General features: G+C 46.4%; 2 protein-coding genes across 9 annotated transcripts; one reads left to right on the forward strand and one right to left on the reverse strand.

Moving 5' to 3' along the window:
• Window positions 1-569: 569 nt before the first annotated feature.
• urb2 (URB2 ribosome biogenesis homolog) lies at window positions 570-12,326 on the reverse strand. Of its 8 annotated transcripts, none has more exons than XM_056608170.1 (12): window positions 12,305-12,326; window positions 11,720-11,850; window positions 11,266-11,442; window positions 10,010-11,022; window positions 9,761-9,899; window positions 7,019-9,530; window positions 6,716-6,876; window positions 5,449-5,559; window positions 5,034-5,276; window positions 3,298-3,394; window positions 2,957-3,090; window positions 570-1,087 (listed from the first exon to the last, which is right to left on the reverse strand). In XM_056608170.1, the coding sequence occupies exons 2-12, from the start codon at window positions 11,843-11,845 to the stop codon at window positions 887-889; spliced, it is 4,914 nt and encodes a 1,637-aa protein (XP_056464145.1). In that variant the 5' UTR covers window positions 11,846-11,850; window positions 12,305-12,326; the 3' UTR covers window positions 570-886. The 8 variants fall into 8 exon arrangements, with proteins under 8 accessions (XP_056464145.1, XP_056464142.1, XP_056464143.1 ...); XM_056608167.1 differs by having other exon boundaries at window positions 11,720-11,853; XM_056608168.1 differs by lacking the exon at window positions 12,305-12,326 and adding an exon at window positions 12,267-12,300 and having other exon boundaries at window positions 11,720-11,853.
• Window positions 12,327-12,736: 410 nt separating this feature from the next.
• abcb10 (ATP-binding cassette, sub-family B (MDR/TAP), member 10) lies at window positions 12,737-20,809 on the forward strand. The gene is made up of 14 exons (XM_056608134.1): window positions 12,737-13,715; window positions 14,021-14,227; window positions 14,682-14,884; window positions 15,640-15,774; window positions 16,474-16,620; window positions 16,899-17,034; window positions 17,161-17,256; window positions 17,585-17,794; window positions 18,165-18,244; window positions 18,384-18,564; window positions 18,689-18,732; window positions 18,834-18,868; window positions 19,107-19,165; window positions 19,383-20,809. The coding sequence occupies exons 1-14, from the start codon at window positions 13,265-13,267 to the stop codon at window positions 19,574-19,576; spliced, it is 2,178 nt and encodes a 725-aa protein (XP_056464109.1). The 5' UTR covers window positions 12,737-13,264; the 3' UTR covers window positions 19,577-20,809.
• The last annotated feature ends 644 nt before the right edge of the window (window positions 20,810-21,453 follow it).

Raw genomic sequence — 21,453 nt, forward strand, 5'->3', positions numbered from 1 at the left:
CAAGGTAATGTCAGACTGAAGCATAAACATGCATTTATGAACGGGGGAGGGTCATCGATTGTACTGGGTGGCATGATCCCCACAGTCAGACCTCCTTTGGCAGAGCCACTGCCTAAAAGCAGAGGTATTCGCAGAAATGTGTACGTTGTCTTGTATTTTGCAAGCATTACAACGTATTGGTTGAACTTTTAACATTTGATTGTAGCAAAACGCTTTTTATTTATTAATAATATTAATGGAGGAAGAGAAGTATGTAGATGGACATGCTCCGAGCAAGCTACAAGCCTAGTTGTGGCAGTCCAACGGGTTGAATAGGTGGAGTAGAGACAGACTTGTATTGCAGTGTTGCAGAGCTGTGCGTGGTTATGGGAGAATGTCAGTGTTATGGCTACACAGTGATTTAGATAGACATTTAACCAATCTTCCAACTGACATTAGAAGGGAGGTGGCCGTGCAGTCTCAGCTTCAGCATAATAGTCTGACGTTTCAGAGGCATTTTCTTTTCCATCTGAGAAATTAGGTATTTACTTAGATAGGAGATAGGAAGATAGGAAGAAGGCACAGCCCAGTAGGTCATTACCAGTTACTTAAGCTAATAAAACAACTTAGTCAGCAAAGAGGCAGATGTCAAAGATGCATCTTTCGTCAGGCAATTCCTGGTTATCAATCGAAACTGACAAAATCATTACAAGTACATAAAACAGGCGTTTAATAATACACTCCATATTATATTCATTTTCTTAAATCAGCAATCTAAACAGTTACAAAATGTGACTTTCAAAAACAGCCCTTCATTAAATTGTATGTTACACACGTACATTTGGGACAAGAGATCGTTCACACATGAATTACTGGAATGCCAAGTAACCACGATGAGCACGGCTACCTAGGCTGCTGTGTATTTGTCCTCTCCTTGTCTCTGAGCCTTGTGGTAGTGGCTGTAGCTAGCGTAAAGCTCGTTAAAAACTTCCCGGACTCCGGGTTGTAGACCGGCCGTCAGGAACTTGATATCTCTCTCAATGCAGAGGTCCATGATCTGATAAATCCCTTCCGTGACACGCAGCTTGACGTCGGGGCGCAGAGTGACCTGGAGAGAAGAGTGTTGATGTTAAGGGAGGGAAGTACATAGAAAAATATATTTGAAGTCTCCCCTTGAGTTTATTATTGTCAGGCGTAACCGTTTGAAAAAGTTTGGATCCCTAAAAACAGATCATAAATCATTAACTTGTCGGAGCCCAGATTATTTTCTTTATGAACACGCATTTCCCTTTGTGTCTACATCCTTCTATTGACAAAATAACAAAAACAAGGAATTATAAAATCAGGAGGATTGGAGCATAGCTGACCATGCTTTCTGAAACCCGACTAGGAATACACTGACTGATCAAAACAAGGAAGAGCGCTGCAAGTCCACTCACAAATTGAGTGTAAATGGAGCACACTAGTTTGGAGGTCTTTCAGAGTGCCGAAGGTCTTTGAATGTCAATGTGATTCTTAGTGTTCTTGTCTGGTTCAGAAGGGATTGAGCTGTTGACATATTTTCCTCTGACTCTCTCTAGTGCACAACAGAGCTCTCTGCATCCGCATTATATAAGGTCGCTATAGAGATCAATTAACGTCTACAACCCATTTTACACTGCTGCATTTAGCGGTATCGTAAACCAACACTACTTAACTTTAATATTACATACAATTAAATATCTAATAATGCAGTGGGTGTAGGACATGGAGTTAGCTGTGGCAAACAAAAGCTAGGATAGGATAAATGCCCCCTACATAATTCAATAAATCTGAGCATAATACAACACAGAAACTACTGGAGTGCTAATTATCCTCTGGTGCTTGGAACCTGTGGCCTCTGCCAGCCATATCCTTTTCTCCTGCATTTCTAATTTCTGCATTTCAGTGTATATACTACTCCGCCAGCAGCGGAGTGGAAAGTTTAATTAGGGCCAGAGACAGCTCTGAAGGAGAAATGGGATCATAAATAGCATCCATTCTTCAATGATTTAAAACGAAATACTTTTTTTTTTTTTTTATGCCTTAACAAGAAAATCTAAAAAGGCGTAGGAAGAGCAATGGAGGGAACGAAGCCCTACTTGAGAGCAATACATGAAGAAAACCCTCCACGAGCCCTTTAGTTTAGAGTTACGTTAGGATTTGAGTCCATTTGAAAAAAGACACTTTAGCCCGATTATTATTCAACACCTTTGCGTAATGGACCAACCAAACCCTTCATTTTTCAGAGGCTTTCATGTACGGTTTTGTCACATCATTATTTTTCTATCAATCCATGTTTAAAGAAAAGTTCAAAAAGGAGCATTTTATTCAAACACCCCACATGACTTAACACACCACTGATCTCACACAGAATGCTTAGGTTAGTCTCCGCCTGTATGCTGCGCCCCGTTTGCTTTTCAATCCCCTGATCCTCTTCTGCCGCACTACTGGCCTGCCCCCTGAGGCCACTTGGATCTCTGTGGCCGGTTTCAGCCGGCCAGAGGCGGGCGAACGCTGACGCTACACCTCGCTGCGCGGGTGGAAAGCGCAGAGTCAGGCTGGCGTCATTTAACATCCAGACTGGTGGTGGCAGAGCCGAGTCCATAAACCACACATGGGCTCTCCGTTAGTAAACGGAATTAGAAAGTACACTATAAATATATGATGTGCAAACATGGGGGCCAGGAGAGGAAGCGTTTGTTTGGTTGTTTGTCTGTCCCTCCCTTCAACAACTGTACTGAACTGCCAGTTGGTGTGTGCTACACGTTCGACCACAGACAAAGTAGACAGGAAGAGCAGAGTCACTGGGTTTCGGCTACATTATTCGGTTTTTCCGTGAAACTGTGCATGAGTGTGGATGAGTGTGGAAATGTGTGTTAGAGTCAGAGCAGTACAACCTCGAGCGAGCGAGCGAGTGAGCGAGTGAGCGAGTGAGTGAGTGAGTGAGTGAGTCTACCTTCTGCAGCTCGGTGACATACTGAGACACTATGAAGGGAGCGAAGTTGGTGAAGACCTCCGCAGCCGCGGCGATGTGAGTGTACATCCTCTCCAGCAGCATGGAGCACTGGAGGTACACGTCCCCGTCAGGACCTGCACGGCGACAAGAAGCGTGGAGGTGCACTTTTTAAACACGGTGACTACACATGCGTCGGACGCAGGAGAAAACACACATCACGTTCGGAAGTGAAATGAGGAAGTTGGTTCGCAGTCAAGTTCGAGAAATCCACGCTGCTCAACCTTTTCCCGCCATAAAAAGAAGCTCCGGTTGGATTGTCCATGTCTGAATTGATATCTCACCTGTGTCGCTGTCTCCTTTCTGCCGTCCTTCGTGCATGATGGACGCCACTAGCCGGTAGAACACCGTCAGAAAGGTTGGAGCCGTGCTCACCAGCACCTGAACACGGACACAGACGGGAGGTCAGACCGGGCTCTGTAGGACCTTTACAGCACAATGCATCATGGGATTTCTTTTTTTAACGGCGATACCAAGGTCATATCCAGAGAGTTGAATTACCGTCAAATCCTAAATCAACGTAAATATACCGTAATTTAGGCCACCAAACAGTTTGTTGCGCCCTGTCTCGCATGAGGACCGATGTGGCGGCTTCGAACAAAACAATGTCCGACAATAACGACAAATCATTTCATCACAATACAATGGGCTTAAAAAAACATTATGACCAGTACCAACATAATAACTCAATTCAGTCATACAAATGAGGAGTGGAGCAAACGTATGATTCAAATTCAATATATTACTTTTTGGAGTAAGAAGAAAAAAAGTAGTTTATGAATTAAAAAAAGTAGTTTATGAATTACATTGCTAGCCGTAGCACAAGCTCCCCTTCGCCTTCTGCCAACGGAGGCCTTGTGGTGGGCCAGAGTGTTATAGGAGACAGACGCAGGGAGGGAGTGATGTAAGCCACTAGCTGGATCTAGGTAACGCTTTCCATCTACCCCGGCCATGCCAGGCCTCCGTGGCACGCCAGCTTCCTGCCACGCTACACAGCTTCATCTCCCCAACACCCCTCCCCTTCATTCATTATTACTTATTCTCCACCCCACCTAGCGCTCTACATTCTGCTAGACACACACACACACACAATATGAAACAATATCTCTCACACACACACACACACACACACACACACACACACACACACACACACACACACACACACACACACACACACACACACACACACACACACACACACACACACACACACACACACACACACACAGTAACCTGGAGTGGGCCTGAATGCTGGTGGGCAAGTCTTTTACAGCCTAAACAAAAGAAGGAGTGTGTAAACAGAGCTTTGCGTGTTCCAACATAACTATTCATATTATGTTTTTTTACTTTTTACTTTTGGTCATTGCTTAATTCTTGATTGTGAAATAATAATTATTATGGGCAGACAATGAAACTACCACAGCGTTTCTCATGCGAGACAGGGGAAATTTGATGATATTTGAAAGTTGGCATTGGTCACGGTATATTAACGTTGGTTAAGGATTTGACATTACTACAACTCTCTTGAGTCCTCTCAAAATGGCAGAGTATCGCCAACAAAACGTCCCATGAGTAACAAGCCCTGTTGTACAGATTTATTGCCGACAGCTACCTCTCCTCCTGATAAAGGAGAAGAGGCAGTGCGTTTGAACCTGTAAGCGTGACTAGACCCACCGAACTCTGAACAAGATATATGTGCTACATGTTCCAGGTCGAAACAACATAGCGGAGGTTGACGATCCATGTAAAGCGTGTTCAAAGTTTAACTGCGTCCTCTAAACCAGGATGTTCACAGGGCTGTCTGTTTGAAGGGCTGCAGGTTGTATAAGCCATAAGTTCAAAGAATCCGCTGAGTGTGCTGCCTCCAGCTTTCAATCCGTTTTTACAAATGTCGTTCTTCCAAAAAGCTGGAGTCGCTTTGCTTGTTTAGGAGGGAAACCTAAACCAATATTTGCTGTGCCTTTCCAAACGCCACGCCCATCCCGGGTCCCAGGGGCCCATCGGTCACGGAGCGTACCTGAGGATGGCAGCTGACGACGGCGAACAGAGTCTCGTGCACGGCGTGGAAGGTGGACCGGTAGGCGGGCGAGGGCAGCCGCTCCAGGGGAACCAGCTGCAGCGCGGCCAGCACCAGGGTCACGTGGTGCGGGCTGGAGATCAGCCCCTTGCCCTGGTTCAGCAGCGACGTCATGGAGGTCAGCGTGGGCACGGTGAGGGCCTGGGACAGGGTCGGGTCCTGGCTGGATGACCTCACGACGAACTAGTGCACGGGGGGAGTCGGGCAGAGTTAGGTGGAGTTTTAAGCAAACGCACGGAATGGGTGCGTGCGAGTGCGTGCGTGCGCGTGCGTGTGCGTGCGTGTGCGCACGCGCCTGCGTGCTTGTGCGAACACCTGAATGACGAGGGAGGGCGTGTGTGTGTGTTCTTCTCACCACCATTGAGGAGATGATCTGAGGAGCGATGAGCCACAGCGCTCTGGAGCAGGCCTCAGGCATACCGCAGCGTGACAGGAGCTTTGTGGTCGTGACGGCAGACAGAACCTCCTAGCAGAAAACAGATGACCACCCAATCAGAATGTGACGCAACTCACACAGAGCCTGCACATGGTTCCCATCAGAGTCACACCAAGCCCGAAATATATCCCTACATATATAGTAAACGGATCATCGAGTGATTTCAGGGTACCTTGAAAAATCGAAGACCACCTTCTTTAGTTTTATCACATATTCAGTACTTTGTGAAATTAATTGTGAAATATTTCGAAAGACATTAACTGTGGCCTCGGATTGCTATTGATTTTCTGTTGACTTCTTCAAAATGAGCTGCACATATATTTATGAAATGTTAGGCTTCAATGCAGATGCAAGGCTTCACATCACTTCAATTCCCTAATGCAACTTTATGGACGTTATTTAAAATATATTTCCATCCGAAGCGATATCAAGACACTTACACCATAAAGAAAAATGAGGATGTTGTGATAGGAACCCATTGTGTCTGTATTTAGCATGTAATTACACACGCTCTCTCAGTCATTACATGATGCTGAAGAATGCTTTGTTCACTGGGGGAGGGAGGGAGGGAGGGAGGGAGGGAGGGAGGGAGGGAGGGAGGGAGGGAGGGAGGCTTCGGGGAAGGCGTAAGTAGAGAGTGACATGATGGCTGGATACAGACAAACCAGTTTGAACCAGGACTGAGTCATAGTAGTGTGGTGTTGCCCACCAAGAGCTTCCAGATGTTTATGTTCATAAATGACATTGTAATTATTTCAACACCACTGTCCTTGTTAACAAGCAATTACACAGGTTGATTCGAAGCATGCCTCGGTAAATAATCAAGATAAGCCCTTCTATTATTGTCCCCATGTCTTAAGCAGCCATGTGCCAACGTGGCTTTCCAATAGATCAATCGTTTCACGTACAATGGCCACCAGAAGAAACACCTCCGCATTTTGAAAGCTGATCGGTTATTCTGTAATACGTTTACTTGTGACTAGTGTTTGGGCCCATCGAAAGAAATAATAAGGAAAGATTGTGAATTGGCTTATGGATTCTTGAGTTTTCTCTTAACCGTCCAACTGTCAAGCTCATTGTCTTCTTTATTATGAGTACATTGGACACCACTAAGCCCCATTGTAATTGCAAGTCAATACAATGCCACTGAATTACTCCCAAGCCCTCGTTTCGAGTTGGTTCTTACCCTGTAGCTCCCAGCCTCCAGCTTGCTACTGTCTAGTCCCTCTCTGATCAGCAGTAGCAGAAGGTTGAACTGTCCTGTGGTACTCCCATCCAGCAGGTGGCCTAAGAGGTCTTCCACCGCCGGCTCCAACCCACACAGATCACTCGGTGACAGCCAATCAGCTGCAATCCACAGGAGAGAAAACGACAACAAAGAAATACTGAAAAGCCGCATACAAACCGGGGCTGTTCAGAGGCCGCAGACGTCAGGTAAAACAGTTACAGTATCATTACAGCAACATAATGGCTATGAAAGGCTCCATACCTGCCAGCAGGGTGAACACAGTCTGCAGCATCCGCGTGAACAGCTCGTCCACCTCGTCTCCTCCGCTCTTCTCTCCCGCGTTCCTCTTGACCATGCAGTAGAAGGCAGACAGAAAGCGCAGCGAGGAGAGCAGGAAGTCTTTGGGCCGCGGCGCCGAGTGGATCTCCTTGAGGATCTGCTGGCAGAAGCTGTGGTACAGAGCAGTGTGCGCGCTGCTCGGTTTCGCCCCCGGGTCCGCAGGTACGGCGGACAGCTCACACTGGAGCATGACGGTGACGACCTCGACCAGAAACGCCTGGCCGAGCACGCTGGCCGGCCGGCTCACCGCCTGGGACTTGAGGACGGTCTCGATGATCGGCCCCAGGGCCGCCGTGGATTTCCGTATCGTTTCGGACAACGTTTGGTCCATGGGTTTGCTTCTGCCGAGGCAACGCGCCATCGTCTTGGAGAAGGAAGTCAGCGACGCCAGCAGCAGTTGAAGAGAGGGAATGTCTGGGGCCTCTGGAGCTTCAGACACGGTTACTGTGGGTGTACTTGGTTCGGTCTGAGGCAAAATGGTTTCCATACCTGCAATCCTTTGGCTGGCGAGGTAGGATGTAAACTGGTCAAGGTTCAGGCGGACGCTGCTGTTTCTGATGATGATGCAGTGGACTAAGGACTTGATGAAGCCCTGGACAGCTTTGACCAGATCCATCCAGCCACTGTCGCCTGTGGAGGAACGTCCTGCCTTGCCACTTCTCGCGAGGATGGACGACACAACCGCCTGCAGAACGCTACTGCCATGGATCTGCTTCAGCACGCTTTGAAAATGGCTACCCTCCATCAGACCGGTCAGAAGACCGAGCAGCTTCCCCAGAAAAAGCGTGTCGTTCCCCGGGTTATCGGTTTCCCCCGCCGGCCCCTCTGGCGGGCTGGTGGTAGACGTGAGAACGAAGAGAAGTAGGAGAAAGAGGTGGGTGAGGTCCTCGGCGTTGATCCCGTCTGGGTTGAGGTTTGCCGCGAGGTCCATGAGGCCGAGGAGCTCCTGTGTCCGTGCGTGGGACACCACGATGGAAGCTTCTCTGGTCTGAGAGGATCCCAGTATCACCTCGACTAAAGCCTCCACGTCGGCCAGGGCTTGGATCGCTTTGTCCGATGGGCTCGGCGGACTTCCTTTCTTCGGGAGATCAGTTTCGGGGGACATCTGAAGGACCGTGATGATTCGCTGAGTGAGAGACTTCACTGTGGAAGAGTACAGGGAAGGCAGCTCAACGTAGAAGTGGCTTTGGAGGAGCTGGGAGGATATGGCTGAGATGGACTGGCTGCCACACAACACCGGCAGCCAGCCCGTGTTTTCCTTGGTCCGTCTGCTCAGCATTGAGCGGAGAACCACGTCTGCCACACAGCCTTCATCTCCCACCGATAGATAGGAAGCAATTAAGGGTAAACTTGATGTGACCAGAAACCAGTGCGCCACAGGGTAGGAGTTTGGGCCTTTGTTCGTCTCCCTGTCTGCGTCTTGCTCCTTCTCCAAGCTTGCCAAGAGCTCTTCTTTCGCCAAAATAAACTGCGCTGCACTGCTCAGTATTGCTGCAGTTTCAGCTTTGGCCAGTAGATGGGAGTCTAACAGCACTTTCTTAAATTGTTGCAAGGCGAGGAGTTTGAGCAGCCACCCGCTGGTCGTGCTATCAGAGGACTTTGAGGGGAAAGGCAGGAACATACCCGGCAAAACCTCACCAGAGAGAAACTCTTTCAAGCGGCTTAGCACTAAAGTACTGGGTAGCTCTTGGTCATCGGTCTTGCTTAGAGCTGGGCTTTGGGGCGACTCGAGAGACGTGTATTTGCTGCAATGTATATGGAAGAGAGCGTCCACCTCCACCCAGGTGTAGCGCAGTAGCAGCGCCGCCTCTGTGGTTTTCTGCTTCCACTGGGTACAAGGCTCCGTGTCTTGGCCTGGTTCGCTTTCCTTAGTCTTGGAAGTACTTGGGTCGTCGTCGGTGTCCATCCGAGTACTCTCCGACGTGACCAGCTTCAGCAGAGTGTCCACAAGGTGTCCCATGACCCCCATCAGTTTGGTGGTCTGCCTCACCAGCGGGACGGGGGAGGCGTTGTCCAGCGTCTTCAGGCTGAACAAGACGGCGTGGAGGAGCTGGCTGTGGGAGAGCAGCTTCAGGGACGCGTCGCCTCGCTCCCCTTCCTCCACGCCGACGCCCTGGTCCATCTTCACGTCTCCGGCCTCCGCGCCTGCCTCCTCTCCACTCATCTCAGACTCCTTGTCCTCCCCCTGGTTGTCCAGCAGGTCAGGTAGAATGTTCCTGTTGATGCTCTCCAGCGTCAGAGCGCAGATCTCCGTCGCCTGGGAGGCGGACGTGTCGAGCAGGCAGGTCTTGATGGAGGTGCAGATCTCGTCGGTCAACAGGGTCGGGCGGAGTTGATCGGACGCCGGCCAACAGACGACGGACAGAAGCTCTGTGAAGAGGCGGGGAAGCTGGTGGAGTTTGGTGTACGTCTGAAGCAGGTTACACACCAGCAGCTGTTGAGGGACATATATATTTTAGTTGAAGATAATTAAATATGTATCCAGTCCACAGATGGAAAAAAATCCCAATTATAACTTGAGCACAAATTAATCTTATTGTTGAACTAAACCAGAAGTTGAAATTATTAATTATTACTACATTTTATTGTTATAAAAAATATATATATAATTTCAATGTCCTTTCCCCCAAAGGAAATCATGTGAACTGTGTGCTGTATTTCTACCTGTCTGGCCCGTTGGACCCTGGAATCCATGCAATCCGAATCCACCCATGCCAACGACAAGAGCTGGTCCAGTTCCGGTTCTACAATCAGATGGTTGAGTCCCAACAGCACCTTCAGACAGCGGTACCAGGCCGGGATGCTGCAACACAGGAAACAAACTTTGAGTAAGGATCCACAGGGTGGCATCACGCAACATCATGCCGCCTTAAAGAAATGACATATTAAATAGTATTGTCATGCATGAATTACCTCTGCTGGGCATGGCTGAAGAGTATTTGGACCAGCCCTCTGTAAAACAGAAGTTGAACCTCCCCGTGTCGGATCCGGTCTGCCGCTACATTATAGATGTCTGAAGACAGTGCTTGATTGAGCAGGTTCTCCAGAGTCAGAAGGGCCTGGCTCCAGCTCTCTGGTTGGGTGGTTTGGTCAGAGGGACCGGGCACCGCTGAGGAGCCCAGGCCTAAGTCTAAGGCAGGAAGGAGGTGGGTGAGAAAACGGAAACAGAGCATCCTCGGCTCCTCATTGACACCGGTACCGCCCTTCCCATAGCTGTCCAAGCACAGCTTGAACAGCAGAGACAAGGCGTTCGTCCTCACGGCATAATGCAGGGAGGCATCGCAGTAGCCCTGGGCCCCTAGCTTGGTCAGTATGGTTTTCAGGGGCTTCGGTTGGCCCTTGGCCCCGCCGGGACCGACCTTCCCGGTCTCCGCCTTCACCGGGACGAGCTCTTCCTTGTAGGAGCCCAGCTGCTCCGTAGGGAAGAGTGCCAGCTGGAGAATGGAGTCCATTTTACCGCGGATGTCTCTGCTCAGCTGGGGGCGAAGGCGCTGAGAGGGCAGCGACGGCGTGGGCTCGGCAGAGGTCAGCAGGTGCCTCAGGAGGACCACGGGCTGTAGCAGCTGGTTGGTGACGACGGTAAACACGCGATGGGCGTTCACCTGTTGCCGTTGAATTGACAGATAACACGACAGCACCTGCAGCAGAACCTCAAACATGAGCGTGGGTTCATCTTGAGACGGGGCAGGTTCTGAGCCCGGTTTGGACGCCAGAGCGGGAGGCGCAGAGTCCCGGTGTTGTAGTTTGTGACAGGCCAAACAGCAAAGTTTAGCCATGAGCTCTGCCAAGAGTTCATATTTGGTGGTGAGGATGGATGAGAGGGTTGGGGAGGAGAGGATGCCTTTACACACGCTCAGCAGTGTCGATAGAGACACCGAGGGTTCAGGCCCGTCACACAAACACTCCTGTAGACGATCAAGCAGTGCCTGGGGAAAAACATAGAAAGAAAGGGTGTAGGTGAAGCACAAGAACAAGCCTAGTATCTAGTCTAGATAGACATAAATTGAATTCATCCTTGGAGTGGAAATCCACAATAGTTCAGAAATTTGTTACAAAAATGTAGGTGAAATGGCAATAGCATTAACATTATAAATCACATTTTCCACAATCATTTCACAATTTGTGTACATTCCGTGCATGCATGTGGTGTACGCATGGATCAATGGTACCTGTTTCACATTAAGCTTGAGGGTGATGTTTTTACCCTGGCTCAACAGGGAGTGAAGCTTCTTGCTGTGCAGCAAATCGTCAAGGTAACACCACAGTCCCTTTAGAACACTCTCAGAGAACTCCACCTTCTTATTGTAGAATCCTGTCAAAGCATGTGTGGTCCAATCCAGTAGCACCTATGGTGGGTGACAATGATGTACATGGTAAAATATGTGTAGCTATAACTGTTATTATATACGGTAATAACAGTTATAATAATAATAATACTGTAATAACATCGGAAACTATCAATGGATGAATTCACATGGCAACGCATTCAGTATAAAGAACTGACAGGAACCACACATACATGCAAACAAAAAGGTACCATATTCCAAGATGCAACATATATGATTTGAATACACGAACATTGCAAAATAACGTGAAAAAAATCAATGACATGGTTGTTGTTACCTGTTCCTTGTTCGGCAACAGGCACTGGGGGGAGATGAAGGCAAACCGAGCCAGCTTCAGCTTGTTCTCCCATGGAGTCCCTGGACTCTTCAACTTCAAGTGGATCCCAGAATAAATGGCAGCCATCTCTGCTGCTAATTTGAGTGGTAAAAGAAAAAGCGGGATACATTTCAATTTAAAGTTTTGACAGGGAAATCGAATAGCTTTTGACGGATCTCCGAAATTATACTCGTAACGTGAGTAAATTCCCACCCAATTAATTACAGACGTTACCCAACGACGTTTCAACCTTTCTGTGCAATTGAGACTAGATACATAATCAGATCATTGGCTGCAGCACATTGCTGCATCTCCTGCAACTTTAGAACTATGATGCTAACAAATACCAAGCTATCCCAGCATGTGCAAACAGACCAAACACACCGTTAGAGGAACCCCTGTACAATGGGCTGCCAAACCTAAAGCTAGAATATCAACATGTTAACCTTCGACTATATAACACGAATATTATGGCATTCCATACAATGATAATAACATGTAATAGAACCTGCACGTGTGCCTGTGGGTGCGCTACATGTCCGTTACCTTTCAACTTTCACCTCTTCACTTTAAGGCCAGGGGAAAGCAATCGAGCATTGTTATTTCGTAGTACTGGAATTTTCTGGAAATGTACAAAAATAATAATTTCTGTGATTTATTGGTTATGGATAGACAAATATTTCAAATTTAAAAAACATGAAATCTACGTAAATGCTACTTGATCTAACTTAATTCTATTTTGTATACAACATGTGTTTAGATGTTATTATTAAAGAGAAGACTTCTAGGTAGGGTATTAAAAAATAAAAGGTTTCTAGGAAATTATTTGTTGTACTTTACGTGCTTTTAATTTAGACCCATTTCTGAATGAAAAAAATCGTTAAACACAATATCCCTGGTTTACCTGTTTACCCCGTTATCTGTATTCAACTCTTTATGTCTGAAGAAGTTGCCGTCTACGTCACTGCCATTGATTTGATTGCATCCGCGGAGTCGCTCTTTCTCAGGTCACCTTTCTGTTTTCATTATGACATCGGTTTCGCCTACATACACGTAGTGGTATGTATGTGCACATGATTTGAGTTTGTATGGATTGAATCCGTTTGTTAAGATGATGATATCACTTGAGTGTGTCTACATGCCTGCCGACCACCTACCGATTCGGCGACAGATGACTCTGACAGGCAGGGTGTTGTAGCTAACTTGCCACTGCTGATCGGAGATAACTCAGTTGATATGGCAGTGTGCTGTGAAACATAGATAAAATGGACATAACCGTCAAAACTCAACAATACCACCGGAACCGCCTAATTTTGAGGACACTTCAAGTTTTGTTCAAGGACAGTGTGAATAATGCTGCTTACCAAAGAAAATCTTCAAGTGGACATCAACAAATTGCCTTTTAAAGGAACGCATCTTTCCATTACATGATCAGTTAACCTTATTCACATCTGCATTATACGTTGATTTTTCTTTCTTTACTGGATTGCTTGCCAGCAACAGACGATGCGACTTTTATTTGATATATCGAGATGCACCAGTGGGGTGCATTTACTGAAACGCACAATCAACCACCCCAGTGTACATAGATGTTTATTGTTAGACCACAGGAAGAGTCATGCTGCTGGACTACATGTTTGGAGCAATGGGACTGGAAAACCATCACCAGAGAATGTGACTCATCGGGGTCACCACCGTAGCACTGTATCAGTACTGCCATGTAGCGCACTTGGGGTTCTCTTTCGAGATTGCAAGCGATCGCAACTGTTGCTTGAAAAGCCATGGACGGCAGGGCACACATCAGTGGTGTTCAAGAGCTCTTCGGCTGCCTCCTCAAAAGAAACCACAATAAAAACACCAGTGGAGAGTGGCAGTGGCCAACCTCCGACAACCCTTCCCTTGGATGACGTGAAAAGGATTCTGAAACTCGCTTATCCTGAGAGACTGAGATTGTCGGGTATGTGTTGTTTGTATGCCAACGTTATGCCTCTAATCGCTTACTGGAACTGTCTGATGGTCTTTACAATTTACTGGACTGACCTTCAAACTATGTAGAGCTATGTGGTGATGAGCTATTCGGATGGCTATGGGAGTGCTGACATATATGTTAAGAAGGAAGTTAACGCATCATACTTTAACACAATAGTATTGGGACCAACCTTCTTTTTAACCTTTTATTGTTCTTAGACAGTAGGAGCTTTTGTCCTCAAATTGTTCCCATTGTTAAGCTTTTTGAATGTCTTCACCCTGACCTCCCCTCAGCCGCACTAGGCTTCCTGACCGTATCCAGTGCAGTGACGATGTCCGCCCCGTTCTTCTTGGGCCGGGTCATCGACACCATTTACACCACTGGCTCCGACATGGAGACCATTGCAGTGTCCCTGACCTCGCTATGCGCGGTGCTGACTGGAGTGTTTCTCTGCGGTGGAGCAGCCAACGCTGCCAGAGTTTACCTCATGCAGATCTCAGGTGAGGGGAGACGATGGAGAGATGGTCTTGAAGTACGCACTCTGATGATGATGATGATGATGATGATGTGTAGTAGGAGCAATGAAGAAACACGCAGACAGGTGGTAGAAACAGGAAGTAATAGCAGAAGTGGATTCAAATTCGACATGTGTGTTTGGTGGTTTGTGGTTAGGGTGTTCAACTCAAAGTTTGAATCCCCAGTGTCCACCTCACTCCTCCTAAATGACATGTTTGAATCCAGCTTAAGGATGCTTGCTTTCGATTAAAGCGTCTGCCTAGGGAAATAGAAATGACTTGTTTGTTGTGGAAAAAACAAAGAGTTGTTACCTTTCATCAGACATCAAAACGATCAAACTAAATCACCCGAACGGATGGTCAAACCCCCAATGCTTGCAACAGTTTTCTTTCCTCAAAACGTATGTGTCCTTCCTTTCATGGCTCTATCCCCGCCCAGGACAACAGATCGTCCGGAACCTCCGCGTTGCTCTGTTCTCCTCCATCCTCAGGCAGGAAGTGGCGTTCTTTGACCGCTCCCGCACCGGCGAGCTTATCAACCGCCTGTCGTCCGACACTACGATGGTCGGCCGCTCCATCACCGACAACCTATCGGATGGACTGAGGGCTGTTGCCCAGGCGGCGGCTGGGGTCAGCATGATGGTAAGAACCTGGAGGTCAAAGGTCCACTCTGATAGGTCAGGACAGATAAGCTCCTTCCTGTCCTCCCCCTTTTAAACAAACTCTCCCTTTTTAATAGGAATAATAAACTCCATTTGATTCAGCTGTGATGATCAAGATGTGTTTTTATGAGTAAAAACCTTTTCTCCCAGTGAAAGAATAGAAAAAAGAGAATGCGCTGTTGTATTGTCTTTTAGCAAGAATTAGGTTTATATTACCTATTCTTTAGTGAAAAAAATAACTAGGCCTTATCCTAAAGGGATGAGGAATGATAATTAATCAGTGAATTGAGTTGCTTTGATTTCCTAAATCATTCTGGTAGCTCATCTTAATTAATAACTCTATTAATCATTCATTCTTAGCTTAGCGCTTCATAGTTCAACGGTTTCCATTCAGGATATCCCGTCCTTTCTCTAGTCGTTCTCTTTTGTGCATTAATGTTACTAGGCTGCAGAAGTGTTCGCTGAGTTTTCTTGAAGGAGTTAACGAGGGAAGGAGCTCAGGATTTCAAGTAATTATACTGTAGCAGAGAGCAGGAAGTAAGGTTATTCCACTGCAACAAGAAGCAGAACATCTAATGAATTATCTGTAATAGGAATCAAGGAAAATAATCATTAACCTGAACCAGGAAATTTACTTTTTTAATTGCATAACAAAGTATGCAATAAAAGAGTGAATGTTATCCCACTGTATTCATGTGGTTCTCCCCTCCCCCTCCCTTCACCCCCTTCTTGTAGTTCTACGTCTCCCCCAGCCTAGCGGGCTTTGTTCTGATGGTGGTTCCTCCCATGGTTCTGCTGGCTGTGGTCTATGGCCGATACCTACGTGCCATCTCCAAGCGCACCCAGGATGCCCTGGCAGAGGCCACACAGGTATTTGAACCAGTCAGAAAGAATAACTAACCTGTCCACAGGAAAACCAGTTCCATCTCACACTAGGGCTGTGCAAGTAATCACGATCTCCAAACTGATACAATCGAGTCACTTTATTGAAGTATATTTATTTCATTCATTACATTTTTTTATAGAAATTGATCCAGAACAGTTGGATACATATTTGTATATTTTTCTTTTTTAAGGGGATATTTCAAAGCTCTCAGTTACAACGCTTTTTTTGGGAGATAAATGCTGAATAAATGCATCATGTATTCAAACTCAAAAACATTCTTTTGAATATTCATGATTTCAATATTTACCAAAATAATCGTGATTAGGATTTTGTCCATAATCGAGCAGCCCTATCCCACACTAGCGTGTACAGAGTCTAGAGTTTCTTGACCCTTTCCTTTCGGTTCCTGTCTTTTGTGAATCACATGCCCAGACCTATGTAGCTGGCCGCCGAAGTCTGCATCACATCACAAGATATGTGAGGCCAGTGTTGGAGATTAGGAGACGGCTTTCAAAGTCATTTCAATTGTGGACGGAGGTTACAAAACACAGAAAGAAAGAAGAAGAATAGATATTTATTCGGTCTGTTAACTAAGCAGCAGATGTTCCAAGAATCTATTATTTCATTTGTATGCATATAATAAACATTAAAGTAATTGTGTGTTTGTTGTCTTGTGGTTCCAGTTGGCAGAGGAGCGTATCAGCAACGTGCGCACGGTCCGGGCGTTTGGTAAAGAGCTCTCTGAAGTCAGGAGCTACACAGAGAAGACTGACTTCGTTCTCAGCCTGGCCAAGAAGGAGGCTGTACTGAAAGCTGGCTTCTTTGGAATAGTAAGTGTGTGCGTGTGCGTGTGCGTGTGCGTGTGCGCGCGTTTTATTGTCAGTTTATTACATAATTGTGTCCCAACATGGGGGTAGAAACCAGACTCTGTGGCCCACTGATGACGCAATCCCTCAGAGTTGGCTCATGAACTCACTGGCTTCTGCTTTTTTTCTGCATAAAAACATTTCTAGAAACCAGTTGGGTTTGAACCAAACTGTCACTTTGAAGCCCAATATCTCTGGGTTCCGTGTGTCCACATGATTACCTATTGGCTGTTTGTTTGCAGACAGGTCTGAGTGGCAATCTGATGATCCTCGCCGTGCTGTACAAAGGAGGCCTGCTTATGGCCAATCAGCACATGACCATGGGGGAGCTTTCCTCCTTCCTGATGTACGCCTTCTGGGTCGGCATCAGCATCGCAGGTACTATACGCCGTATCCAATAGACAGTAGACAGTTTGAATAGGCAGCCCTTATCTGATCTAGCACTCTCTGTGTTGTTTCACCTGATGATGTGGTTCCTGTGTTTGTTTCCCGGTGTGATGCCAGGTATGAGTTCCTTCTACTCTGAGCTGATGAAGGGCCTGGGAGCTGGCACAAGGCTCTGGGAGCTTCTGGACAGGAAGCCAGAGTTCTCAATAGATGGTCAGTTCGAACGCATGTAGACTCGCACACACACACACACACACACACACACACACACACACACACACACACACACACACACACACACACACACACACACACACACACACACACACACACACACACACACACACACACACACACACACACGCGCGAGCAGAAGACTGACACTATTTATGTTGCTGTGCATCCCCTCCAGGCCTGTCTGATTGGCTTCACGTGGGAATGTTAACATTGGTCGGATGTACATAGAGAAATCCCAAAGGTGTAAGGGTATAGCCACTTGAACTCCCTCTCTCTCTACCCTCCTGCCTCTCATTGGCCACAGAGGGCTCGGTGATCCCAGCAGACCAGCTCAAGGGCCGGCTGGAGTTCAGTGATGTCACCTTCTCCTACCCCACCCGCAAGGAGGCCCCTATCTTCAGTGACCTCAGCCTGCTGGTACCGGCCGGGTCCGTCATGGCCGTGGTGGGATCCAGCGGCTCTGGGAAATCCACCTTGGTGTCTCTGTTGCTCCGTCTCTACGACCCAGACGCAGGTGAGCGGGGAAGCCCAGTGGTGTTCTGGTCTTCTAGCTACATTCAAGAACTGTTTGTGTTTTTATTTGCAGCATTATGGTCTAGCAGTGGGTGTTTGATTCCCCGGGGAAAGGTTCTGAGTTTGGATCCCAATGTCCCAAGTCGGCCTATTATGCATCCTTGAGCAAAATCCCTTATGCCTACCTGCTAATTAATGTATCAAACATGATATATCGTCAAAAAAGTATGATATGTATCAAAAATATTTATTGAATTAAATTGGGAGGAAAGCGTTGGAAAGGTATTTCCTTCCCCTGATCACATTAGTCAAATAGATTAGCACAGAGGTGGTTTGGCTCTGAGACTGAGTTGCTCTTCCTCCTCCCACAGGGACCATCACGATAGACGGGTGGGCCCTGAAGGATCTGAATCCTCATTGGCTGAGGAGTCAGATTGGAACCGTCAGTCAGGTAATACAAAAGGAGCTTCCAGTTCTGGACCAATTAACATTTCATGTTCAAACATACCGTTTGTTGAATCATTTCAAACTACAAGACCCTTTCTCTCTCTGTCTCTCTCTCTCTCTGTCTCTCTCTGTCTCTCTACCAGGAGCCAGTGTTGTTCTCTTGCTCCATCAGGGACAACATAACGTACGGGGCGGTGGAGCCGGCCTCCGTGACCGCGGAGGAGGTGTACAGAGCAGCCAGGATGGCCAACGCACACGGCTTCATCCAGGACTTCCCCCAGGGCTTTGACACCGTGGTGGGGGAGAAGGGGGTGCTGCTGTCAGGTGAGGGAGCTCACGGGGACATCGTACCACTTCATGACTGGTGTAACGTGGCTTGAGTTGGTATGCTGCAACCTTTTGGATGTGATTGAAATGCTTGATTTAAAGCCTTGTGTTTTATGTCCAGGTGGTCAGAAACAGAGGATCGCTATCGCCCGGGCTCTGCTCAAGGTAACGCGTAGAGAAAAGACGCATAAAGAATAACTATTTGAAATGACGATTGCATGAATCTTAATGGTGATCTAAAAAAACACTGTGCATTCTATCCACAGAACCCAAAGATCCTACTTTTGGATGAGGCCACCAGGTTAGTGTGATTAAAATAAAAATATCTATATTGCTTGCTATGGTAAAATCAATCTGTGAAATAACTAAATCTTGGAAAAGATTTATAAAAAAAAATAAAAGGGTAAATTCATTCCCGATTTTCAAATGATTGGATGTGTCAGTCCTCAGCAACAGCAGTAGTTAGTTTGGACATTGCTCATTGAGCTAATGCTTTGGCTAAGTGCCAAACCTAATTCCCATCCAATGTCTCCTTTAAGTGCGTTGGATGCAGAGAATGAGTTCCTCGTACAGGAGGCCTTGGAGCGTCTGATGGAAGGTGGGTCTCTCTCTCTTTCTCTTTCTCTATCTCTTTCTTTCTCTTTCTCTTTCTTTCTCTTTCTTTCTCTTTCTCTCTCTCTTCCCCTTTCTCATCCCCCCCCCCCCCAGAGGTCCAGATTGTCCTAATGTCGTCCCTCCCGTTGAATATGAGTCTCGTCCCTTCATACTGCCGTGAGACTCACTTTCCGTGCCCCCCTCTCTCCCCCACTCAAAAGGCCGGACGGTGGTGATCATCGCTCACCGTCTGTCCACCATCCAGAACGCGGACGCGGTCGCCGTGCTGGACTCACAGCGCGTGGTAGAGTGCGGCCGACACGCAGACCTGCTCGCCGACAGACACGGACTGTTCCGGAAACTCATGGAGAAACAGGCCTTTCTGCTCGAGGAGCAGAAGGAGGCCCTACCCTGAGACACTGAGACACAAGCGTTTTATTACACAGAATTAATGGAGTAAGACCACTTCCTGCTGATTAAGAGCTCTCTGTTTCTCGGAAGATGAAACCAAAATCGCATATTTAAAGTTGGTTAAAATTACGTAACCAAACTGTGAAGTGGATGGCAAAGAGTATTCAGGTCCTCTTTCCAATCGTGAATAACCTAGATCTTTACCCACTCACTACAACATCAGCATCACTATCAGTTGGTGTATCACCATTTCGTTCTGAGCAATGTTTTTTGTATTGTGGCAGAATCAGGGTTTACTGTTAGTATCCATTATTCTGGAACCAGGCAGTACCACAGAACCTTTATTTGTTTATTTTGTGTTATTTTTATTTTTATTTAATGAAGATTGTTAATTCAAGCAAAGCACAGTTTTTTCTTTATTTTAATTCAAACATTACATCTAGTTAACCATGCCTTCTCAGGGGCAAGAGGGCAACGTTAAAAAAGGAAATAGTTTTGTTATTTTTCTAGGATGGATAAAAACTTCTTCTCACTTATTTCCCTGTTTTCTCCAATCAAAACAAGTGTGCTATTTGATTATTAGTTTGACTGAATTTGGTATTCCAGTGAAGTTTATTTCATTCAAGTAATGTAGCGTGTAACACAATGTTTTGCCTTATTTTTTTACCTTTTTAAAATTACTTTTTTATGAAAATCATAAAGGAATAATTCTAATATATAAATGTATACAACTATAGATGTGGATATATTGGTCAAATCTTCGTAGAATAAAACCTAAATCATTGGTCGCAGACTATCCCAGTGAGTGTTATAACATTTGACACTTTATTTGAAATGTTATAATCCACACACACTTTTGAAGACAAGGGTATATGAACACTAGCCTCATAATTCATGAAACATAATGATGGTAATGCTTTATAGTACCAACCACACATTCGAGTTGCACAATCAAATAATGATGGGAGGGAGTAGCGGTGTCCTATACATCAGTAAAAGTATAGTATTAGGCTACTATATAAAAATGGGTATAAATTAATAGACTTCTCATTAAAAGAAAAAACATCTTTATGAATCATATTCATATGATCTAGACAAGATGGGAAACGGTATCAAACTATTTACACATCCCTGCAAAAAAAACTTTTCCCAGTGCACCACTATCGATCAGACTCGTTTTATTGCATCGGCTAAGGAACCTTAGTCTATGTAATTTACCAGACAGTCAATGGAGGGCGCTGATTCTTCAGGTAACTGGCCATTTCGCCAAATCAATATCCGAAGTTGGACAGCAGATCTTGTGATTCAGCTCCTTGATGTGTAGGCCTACTGCACACCTATTGGCAAATCTTGCATTCGATTATTTAAATCTTCTATATGCCTATTTCTGAGTGAGTGTACTCACTCAGAGATATGCACCGGTATTATAAAAAACAGTCCTTTCCCAAGGTGCATTTCAACCCCAATGGTTGAAATTCATAATAATTCCAGTTGACCGAAAAACAAACAAAAATTCATTTTATCACCGCAGCACGTCAACATACACCGCTATAAACAGCGCTACAAGTATGCGTGTGAAGCGCTATGGTGTGAACTATGCCTCCCCCCACCCTCCCCTCTAGTTCTTATGCAAGCGGTTAGCAAAGTAGGTGCCTCCTCTAGTAGAGCGAGCAGTCGTGTCCCCTCCGGCAGGGCACTGGGGCGACGGTCAGGCCGACCTGTGGAACGGCAGGTGCGGCTCTGCTGATCCGGGTTTCCATTTACAGCTCTCCTCTCTCTCTAAAATACACTGGACTATATGAGGAAGTGAAAGAGCAAAGCTGGGTGGTGGAGAGAGGAGCATTCCAAACACACACTCACACAAACACACATACCCACACA

The sequence above is a fragment of the Gadus chalcogrammus genome, chromosome 14 (assembly GCF_026213295.1).
Source record: "Gadus chalcogrammus isolate NIFS_2021 chromosome 14, NIFS_Gcha_1.0, whole genome shotgun sequence".
In the NCBI taxonomy this organism is placed as follows: domain Eukaryota; kingdom Metazoa; phylum Chordata; class Actinopteri; order Gadiformes; family Gadidae; genus Gadus; species Gadus chalcogrammus.

Coding starts and splice junctions, on each gene's coding strand:
- urb2 (XM_056608170.1), bottom strand. CDS start 11,845: ATGGCTGCCATTTATTCTGGGATCCACTTGAAGTTGAAGAGTCCAGGG. Junction 11,023..11,265: donor TCAAGCTTAATGTGAAACAG/GTACCATTGATC, acceptor GTTTTTCCCCAG/GCACTGCTTGATCGTCTACA. Junction 3,395..5,033: donor TCGTCAGCTGCCATCCTCAG/GTACGCTCCGTG, acceptor GTCCGTGTTCAG/GTGCTGGTGAGCACGGCTCC.
- abcb10 (XM_056608134.1), top strand. CDS start 13,265: ATGCGACTTTTATTTGATATATCGAGATGCACCAGTGGGGTGCATTTA. Junction 14,228..14,681: donor TTACCTCATGCAGATCTCAG/GTGAGGGGAGAC, acceptor ATCCCCGCCCAG/GACAACAGATCGTCCGGAAC. Junction 18,869..19,106: donor CTTTTGGATGAGGCCACCAG/GTTAGTGTGATT, acceptor GTCTCCTTTAAG/TGCGTTGGATGCAGAGAATG.